The 10082-nt window shown below is 36.0% G+C and overlaps 1 protein-coding gene across 1 annotated transcript; it reads right to left on the minus strand.

Annotated features, from left to right (window-relative positions):
* Nucleotides 1-6152: 6152 nt before the first annotated feature.
* Nucleotides 6153-7155, minus strand: LOC116092198 (olfactory receptor 4C15-like). Its single transcript, XM_031373546.1, has one exon. The coding sequence runs from the start codon at nt 7124-7126 to the stop codon at nt 6191-6193; it is 936 nt and encodes a 311-aa protein (XP_031229406.1). The 5' UTR covers nt 7127-7155; the 3' UTR covers nt 6153-6190.
* Between the last annotated feature and the right edge of the window lie 2927 nt (nt 7156-10082).

Consider the following 10082-nt stretch of genomic DNA (forward strand, 5'->3'; position numbering starts at 1 on the left):
TGCCAGGGCCAGAAATTGGGAGAAGGTGAGTTGGTAAGCAGGAGGAATAGGGTCAGAGGGGAAACTGGGAAACGGGATATCATTTGAAGTGAAAATAAAGAAAATATCTAATAAAAAAATAAAAAATAAAAATAAAAAAAATAAATAAATGTGATTTAAGAAATATAAAAGTAATGAAAGCTTCAGATTTCCTCCCCTTGCCATGCTGCTATTGTAGTAGTACTTCAAAAGTTCAGAGCTTTAATATTAATCAATGAAATTCATAAGTTATTAATTTAATTGTGATAAACCCTTCTATTATATGATGCACTATTATAGTTCCAAGCTCAATAATTTTGATTTCTTTTGGTTGTATTTTAAGTATAGACTTAAAAGTGTTTCTCATTGTGCTAAATCTATAAATGTGGATAGAGGGAAGAACCCCCTCTTTCTCAGTCTGTAGTCATACTGAGAATCTATTGCCTATTCCAGAGGGTGGAATTCCTCCCCCATTCCCTGGTTTTGGAAATGCCCTCCACTCAACTAAAAGTTTCAAATGTACACCTATGAAATATTATTTTTGTCCCTATCCTACTTAACTTTATCTTCTGTCTCTAATATGAATATGCGTTCTAGTATCCTGCCAAGTCCAGGTGATTCCTTGAGATATATACCTAGGACAGATCCAGAACAGCTACTACTCACAGGTACTCCATTCTAGCCTTATAGACTTCTTCAACTGGGTCTGCACTTTCCTAGGTACAGATATGCTCACAGATCCCGGATATCAGTGAAATTGCCAGCTCTCCCAAGATTTGGCCAGCACTCAAATTTTCTTAAGGTCCCAAAAGATGATATTGCCCTTTTTCAGCAGGACAGAGTCTAAAGAAGACAACGACCTCACTCCTGCCCCACCATCACTCTTTCCTAATCTCTCATTTTTAATTTAAGAAAAAGGGGGAGGAATGTTAGCTTAGACTAGACTCCCCTAAGTTACTCTCAAGTACCTAGTAATGCTATGTAATGGCTTACATCATCACCTGCCACCATTACCTAATGCCTCCAGGAGCTGGCATCATATAAATGGATTGTTCATCACCCCAGTTCACTCTCTCTGTTCCCATGTGTTCCTAGCCATTCTCTCTCCCTTCATTTTTGTCCTTCTCTGTCCCCCTTTCTCTATCCCTTCTCCAGGACCTCAATCCTCTCCCTTCCCACTAATAAATCCCCTTTATATCAGATCTCTTGCATGGCAATAATTTCCCAAGAGACACCTTGGTATGGGTCCACCAGGTACCCCCTTACTGCATTATATTTCACAACAACAAGGTCATGTACACCTCTCATTTTCATACTAGTCATTCTAGATATTTTGTTATTAAAGATAGTTTGCTTCTATTTCCTCTCCTCATTGACCCAAATAATCATATCAAATTAATTAATCAACTATGTGTTTTGTATTGTTATGGTGTCATAAATAACAGCAAAAACTGACATGTTACAAGGTGAAAATGTATTTTATGGCCAGACATACTCACAGTCTCCTAGGAAGTAGGAGAGAAGCAGCCATGACTAAAAGCAGGGAAGCCTTTTTATACTCAAGCTCAAGCCTGAGGTATATATCAAGTGATTTCAAAAGCAGGATCTACTTAGCTATTTTTATGATCATGGAAAAAATACATATTGTCAGCTTATGGTCATTTAGTTCTGAGAACATAACATGAAACAATAGAAATAATGTACTACTATGTGTAAATAATAAGATTATAAAGGAAGAACAACTTAAAAGAAAAACAAGTTGAACTTTATTTTTTTCTTTTTAAAATTAATTCATTTTTTACACTCCATATGCCATTCCATGCCCTCCATCCACCCTGTGACTGCTCCCCATCCCACACCTCCTTTCCACTCTGTCTCCATGTGGATGCTCCCATCCCCCACCCCTCCTGACCTCTAAATGCCCTGGGGCTTCCAGTCTCTTAGGGCTAGGTGCATCATCTCTGAATGAACATAGTTCCGTAAGTCCTCTACTGTATGTGTGTTGGGGGCCTCATATCAGCTGGTGTGTGCTGTCTGTTTGTTGGTCCAGTGTTCGAGAGATCTTGGGGATCCGGATTAATTGAGACTGCTGGTCCTCCTACAGGATCACCCTTCTCCTCACCTTCGTTTAGCCTTCCCTAACGACAACAGGGGTCAGCTGCTTCTGTCCATTGGTTGGGTGCAAACATCTGCATCTGACTCTTTCAGCTGCTTGTTGGGTCTTTCAAAGGGCAGTCATGATAGGCCCCTTCTTGTCAGCACTCCATAGCCTCAGTAATAGTGTCAGGCCTTGGGACCTCCCCTTGAGCTGGATCCCACTTTGGTTCTGTCACTGGAACTTCTTTTCCTCAGGCTCTTCTCCATTTCCATCCTTGTAATTCTTTCAGACAAGAACAATTATGGGTCAGAGATGTGACTGTAGGATGGCAACCCCATCCCTCACTTGATACTCTGTCTTCCTATTGGAGGTGGGCTCTATAAGTTCCTTCTCCCTAATGTCAGGCATTTCATCTAAGGTCCTTCCCTTTGATTCCTGAGAGTCTCTTACCTCCCAGGTCTCTGGTGCATTCTAGAGGGTCCCCCAACCTCCTATCTCCTGAGGTTGCCTGTTTCCATTCTTTCTGCTGGCCCTCAGGCTTCAGTCCTTTTCCTTCACCCAACATCATATCAGGTTCCCTCTCCCCACCCTCAACTACTCCCCCTGTCCACCTTTCCTCCCAAAAACCTCCCTCCCTCCCCACTTGTGATTGCTTTCTTCTCTCTTCCAAGTGGGACTGAGGTATCCTTACTTGGGCACTTCTACTTGTTGATCTTTTTGAGTTCTGTGGACTGTATCTTGGGTATTCTGTATTTTTTTTTAAGCTAATATCCACTTATTAGTGAATACATACCATGCATGTCCTTTTGGGTCTGGGTTACCTCACTTAGGATGATAGCTTGGACCATGATTAGAGAAAAGCACCATAATGAATAATAGTGAATAATATAGGAATAAATAAAATTCTAACATTAAGTTTAAAAATTGAGTCAGCTGTTCCTTAACCTTATATGTATGTGTGTTTGTGCACACAAATACATGCAGAGGCAAGGGGTAATCATTGGTGTATCTTCTATCTCTCTCCCATAATTTTCATGGCAGAATGGTATACTGAATATGGACCTCAACTATGCGGTCCTTCCATGTATCCTCAAGTCCCATCTTCCCCGGAAGTAGGATTACAGTCATGGCTTCTCTTCCTGGTTGTTTAAACGATTATAGGGATCCGAATGTAAAAAAATCTGACAGATTACACGTAAAGCAGCCTCTGAGCCATCTTGCAGATGCTAGGTTTTATTTATTTTGTATATTTATGTTGCTTCATACTAGTCTACTTATGGTTATTATGTTTATTGAAGTTAGAGGATGAAGAGAAAAATATTTTAGCCCAGAGATAGACAGAAATATAATCAGAAGTCTGTGAAAATAATTCAAGGCTGTGGTAAAAATAACAGTGTTTAAGTAGATAGAAGCATCCTAAGATTGGAATAATCAATACTTTTATCTCATTTACATTTTAAGAAAATATTATTTCTGAACTGTTATATTCTTTCTGTTGGAAAGTAGTTCTTTATTGCCTGCTTCTAGAAATATACACACATTTGCATTCTTACATTTAATACAATGCATTTCCAAAATGTATTGAGTGCAGCCAGCTATGGAGGAGCAAGTGATCACCCCTGCAGAGGCAAAAACTGGATCCCTCTGAGTTCAAATCCAATCTTTCTCTACACAGCAAGTTCCAGACCAGCGAGTTTATATAGTGGGAGCTAGTCTCAAAGGAGGAAAAAATCCTTAAATAAATTCAGTAGGTAAAAATACACCAATTGAATACTAGCACAAAAGTTATAATTCCTTGAAACTAAAAATATATTAATGAATCTTGCCATATCTAAATGTTCAACACAGAAACAGAAATGGAAAGCTGAAACTGTTAGGGCAATCTGCAAATTCTAATAGTTAGGCCAGTGTAAATAAAAACAGAGCAGTGGTTTTCAGTATTTATTTCTTGACTTAAAAATATTACTTTTCTGTTGGGGTTTGAATTAAGGTTTTTTGAGACTATAATGAATCTGCAGCACAGATGTGAAAGCATCTGATATTGGTATTTTATCAAAAAGTAAACTTGCCAGTAGCTGTTGGAAGAAACATATGAATGTCTGCTGCCTTTCTCCATTTCTACCTACCAGTTAAGATATACCTCAGATTTTTTCTTCTGAAGGAAAAACTATGCTGTTTTGCATCACCTTGAACATAGTGACTTGATTCATAGTTCTCTATTAACTTGGAACTTGGAACTGTTACAAAAGGATTTGTAACTGTTCAGCTGGAACCCTGCTTCTCACACCTGCAGGAGCTGGGCAACCCCATCTGCCCTCCTTCTCCCAATCCCACTACACTGAAAAACTCCAAACAAAGAAATGGCATTAATAGATCTGTTCCACATTTCTGGCAGCTGAAGCAAATAGCATTCTGATTTGACCAGTCCACACAAGTACTCTCCTAGGTGCCCACCATCTAACAGTACTAGGCTCAATCCCAGCTCCTGACTGACACCATAAATCCTCCCTGAGAACTATAAAACCTCCCCTACCTTAGCTCTGTGCCAGACTTTCTCTGGTCTCCTTCAATGAGACTGGTGAACTCTCCCTGGTTGCTCCCAATAAACCAGCTTTTATACTTGTTTAATTTGGTTTGATCTGGCTTATTACACTGGCAGAGATACTTATTATCTGGGAAGGAAACATAATAGTAACAATAAGAACGAACTTTGATTTGCACTGTGTTTCTTGTGATCTCTGTCCTTGAGTTCTCAGTTTCCCATTTTAATTCTTCCACATTCTACAGGAAAGATCATTTGCTCAAACCCTCATACTTTTCTCCTGGTGCATCGTTACTAGAATCTACAACTGAATATTCAGGATTAAAATTATAAAGAATAAAATTTGATTTTGATTTGTGATGAAACAAAATACACCTGTTTTGGATACTATACTAGAGTCAAAATAATTTATTTCCTGGTTTTCTGCCAAACATTAGTTTAGCAGCTTCATTAATCAATCAAGCCACTGATGTCTGATATTCATTCTACAAGCTAATTCTTGGGAACAAATGAACAACTTTGAAGGAAAAGATCCTTTATTTTTAGGGCAAGGACATCAAGAAGATGCATCTCCTTTGAGTCTGATGACAAACACAGAGGTTGGGTAGGCAAATCAACCTAAAATGTCTAAACTTAAACATTTTGTGTGATGTGAGCTTCACACTTTATTCGAAATATTGGTTTGATTCATATTATAATTTTTATAAATTTTCATTAGGAATGTGATACCATGTCATGGATCTTCAGGGTCTTGTACTTTGGTTGACCTTTGCTGTGTAAAATTAAGGAAAGACAAACACATTATGAATATTTAGAAATTTTGCCAATAAAATTCAGTTGTCCTGCCAGTGCTATTGAAAAGAAAAGCATATTAAATCACATTCCTGAAAATTCAATTTGATAATCATCACATAATGTAACAAAACCATGAATAGAATATATATATATATGTATATATATGTATATATATATATATATATACATATATATATATATTCCAATGTTTCATTGGATTTATGAGACTATACACTTGTGGTTTTATTTTACATGAACTGGTATTGTCATGTGACAATAGAACCTAGTCATTTCATAGTAAATATGTAATCTCAAAAAAGAGATGTCTCAGAATCCTTCTACCTTGGCTTCTTCAGCATATCCTAGCAGTGTATGTCACCATAACTGGCTGACAGTGAGAAACTTAATCTTATTCAGGAAAAGGCACTCAAATTGGTTATCAAATAGCAAATGTTCAGCTATGAAAACATATATATGAGTAACATTATGTAGACTGAGATAAGTATAGGTGAGAATATACATTTATATATGCATATATAGGTCAGAATATAGATATATATGCAATTCAGTGATTAAGTTATCACCATTGAGCCAACACTAGGTTAAATAGCCCTGGAATGCCTGGTTTCTAACATGGGTGCATTTAATCACAAAATCACAAATGATGTCTTCTCTTTGTATAGTATGGAGTACCCACCAATCCATTTACACAGCATAGCATAATATGGGATAATTTTTTAGTATGTGTCAGAACCTACAATTAGTTTCTTCCACATTTTCCTGATGGCACTCTTCATTTCCTTATTCCTGAAAGTATAAACAACAGGATTGAGCAGTGGGGTCAACACTGTGGTAAATACAACAGCATTTTTCTCAAAGGAAAATGCAGATGAAGGTCGTGCATATGTTAATATGCATGGGACAAAAAACAAAACCACAACAGTAATATGGGATCCACAGGTGGAGAGAGCTTTAAATTTCCCTTCAGAGCTGTGGGCTCTCAGAGAGTACAAGATAATACCATAGGAGACAAGCAAAATAGAGAAGATTATGATGCAGATAGACCCACTGTTGGCAAACACCAAAATGACGAATATGTGTGTGTCAGTGCAGGCAAGCTTCAGTAATGGGAACAAGTCACACATGTAATGATCAATGACATTGGGTCCACAGAAGGGCAGCTGCAACATGAATATAATTTGTATGATAGAATGCAAAATGCCTCCTGCCCAGGACACTATCACAAGATTGCCACAGAGCCTCCGGTTCATGATGGAGGAATAGTGAAGGGGCTTGCAAATGGCCACATAGCGGTCATAGGCCATGGCTGACAGGACAATTACCTCCATCCCAGTGAAGAAGTGGACAGCAAATAGTTGTGTCATGCAACATTCAAAGGAGATGGTCTTCCTGTCATAGAAGAAGTCAACAATCATCTTGGGTGTGACAGTAGAAGAAGTGCACGCATCCAGGAAGGACAGGAATATCAAGAAGAAGTACATGGGGGAGCCCAGCAGTGCAGGGCTGTAGACAATGGTCACCACAATTATCATGTTACCCCCAATAGTTGCAAGGTAGATCAACAAAAATATAATAAACAGTATTTTCTCAACTTTTGAGTTCTGTGAAAGCCCCAGGAATATGAACTCAGTGACACAGCTCTGATTTTTCATGATTCTTACAATGATGGTGAAAGTAAGATGTGTTCAACTAAATCTACAATTATTAAAAAACAACTACTTAATACAATTTACAGAATTACTATGAACAAATTTGTGTGCCCTTATGCAAAATTATCTTGATTTATTTTATTATTATTAAAAACAGAATATTAGAATGTTTATAAAGTGTACAGATATATAACAACTAGAATTAAAGTAAGAATAAAGTTTTGAACCAGATAAAAATAGCCCATTTTAAATACTGGGATGAAAGAATATACTCTCTAGTGGAAAATAGAAATAATATATATTTGAACAATCATCTTTTATCATCTTTGTACTTTTGAAGTGAAATGTTAAAAAATATTTAGAAACACTCTAGGTATAAACAGCAGGTCACAGTTTAGGAATCTTGTCAGATATTGCATGCATTAGTCCAAGATGAATAATCTTCAGTGACGAGTCAGAACACAGCCTTATCTGGAAAGAAGAGAGGTGACAAATCACTCATTTGAAGACATTGCTGCACTATGAATTTGTTTACAACTATGAAAGATCTTGAAAAATCATCTATTTTCTGTTAAAAAAAAAAGCGTGCTTTTTTTCTGTCTTCAAAATGTTGAAAATTAACTTTTAATTCATCATTTTGAAATGTGTCCAGAACTTTATAAAAAAAAATTTCACATTGTTTTAATGAAAGCTAAATGAAATTAGTAAGACTACAAGCTACTATAAGCTATTCATGAGTCACTCTTAATCAAAAGTATGTGGCATAGCTTATTAATTATACTTTGTTCAAATTTTACAATGAAATTGTTAAGATAAAACAAAGAGTAGATGATTAATCTGGTAAGAGATTCGGGTGCCAATACCCAGGAGGTCTCCACAGAGTCAACTGGGTAAAGACTAAGGTTGTTTTTCTCAGTAAAGACTTCTCAGTAGTATTTTTTTATCTGCCATCTCTCTGTGTGTACAGGTTAAATAATGTTGATTCTTATTCATATGGAAAAGGCATCTTGATGAAGGCGACAGAATATGTGGTGAAGAATCAAATGTCAGGTACCATTTGGCAAGACATAGAAGCTAGTGGCAGTATGTATCTAAAGAAGAAAGAGTACTCATTGAAGACAACTTAGGCTCTTGAGACTTAGCCTTTTATTAATATAATACGACATTTTCAGAAAATGTAGCTTTTCAACATATAATGATAAGAAATGTATTTGAATTAATTATAAAACATGTTTACAAACAGCCTACTTGCTCTTCCCCAATGATGCAGAAGCTCAAAAGAAAATGTCAAATGTCACTCATGGTACTTGTCTCATGTGTTTCATTTGGACAAACAGATTTAATAGTAACAAAGTTTTTTTGGTGATCATATTAATGTTAGTTACCAAAAAATGTAGAAAGAGATATGAAGGGCTAAGAACAAGCTGCCCTAAACAATGACATTCACCAGATAATTTAATTTCAGATATAACTGTTGATTTGCATAGCCAAAACTGATAAGTGCTATTCATCATATCTATTCACAAGGTAAAATACTTGATTTTGTAGCTACATGACATAATGGCTTCAATGCAAGTACTTTCTAATGTTCTTAAGAATGGTAGAATATAAAGCCATCTTCTGAGAAAAAGAAAAAAAAAAGACAAGCCTTGACTGATAGGTTCCAAGATAAAGTACAATGTTAATTTTAAATTTAAGTAATTTAATTAGCATCATCTTTTACATTCTACATAAGGTGCACATTTGTTTCAACAAAAGTGGCATTGTCATTTTTCTAATAAAACAAGTTCCATAACTTGTGTTAAAAACATAAAAAATGGGAGCTGGAGAGATGGCTCAGTGGTTAAGAGCACTGACTGCTCTTCCAGAGGTCCTGAGTTCAATTCCCAGCAACCACATGGTGGCTCATAACCATCTGTAATGGGATTTGATGCCTTCTTCTGGTGTGCCTAAAGAGAGCGATAGTATACTCACATTCATAAAATAAATAAATAAATCTTAAAAAAAAAAACATAAAAAAATGAAGACCACAGTGTATTTATGTAGTTGCTATCATGAGGGTTATGATTTTATAACACGTAGGAGAGAGTAAACATAAGGTATTGAATTAAGTTTTAGTGTGAATTGAATTTTGGCACATACAAAGAATAATAGTTCAAAATTAATCTAAACATAATTATTTTGTTTAAATGGGGCAAATTTTGCATTTTTTCTCTATCTTGATAAATGAATACATGGTAAAACTGTGGCCATATCAAGTGAATCAATGCTAGTGAAACTTTGAAGCCTTCCATTTTATCTTATTTGCATAAATCTAAAATTAGCAAGCTAGAAATTTAGAAATTGTTCAGTTTCTGCCATTTGAGTCTAGGAAGCATGATGGAATGGGCAAGAATCACAATATATTGTTTACATGTATAAAATTCTCAAAGTATAAATAAAACTTTATTTTGAAAATAGGTAACAAAGCACCTTGATATCAAATAGCCAAAATTATTCATCTTAAGATCTCTGATATGTAAAAAACCAAACTGATAGGAATTTTATTTGATTCTTTTAATGGGGTTTACATGGTCCTATATAGCCCCGGATGTACCAAACTCACCAGGTAGCCTTGAATGTATATGAACTCATTATCCCGTGTCTCTGCCTCCAAAGTACTAGCAATATAAATGTGTACCACCACAGTCAACTAACTTCATAAATTTTATCATTGTATGCTATAAACTATAAAACAAAAGGAATCCAAGAATGCTGACATCCACATTATTTAAGCAATGTGTACCTGAAAGAGAGGAAGAAAGCAGAATCAGTTCCATGAAAGGAATCATTTTACAGTCACATTTTTAAAAGTATTGCTTCATTCATGTGATTTTTTTTCTTTTTTTTTTTCTTTTTTTTTTTCTTTTTTGTTTGGAGACAGGGTTTCTCTGTATAGCTTTGGCTGTCCTGGAACTCA

The sequence above is a fragment of the Mastomys coucha genome, unplaced genomic scaffold (genome assembly GCF_008632895.1).
Source record: "Mastomys coucha isolate ucsf_1 unplaced genomic scaffold, UCSF_Mcou_1 pScaffold15, whole genome shotgun sequence".
In the NCBI taxonomy this organism is placed as follows: Eukaryota; Metazoa; Chordata; class Mammalia; order Rodentia; family Muridae; genus Mastomys; species Mastomys coucha.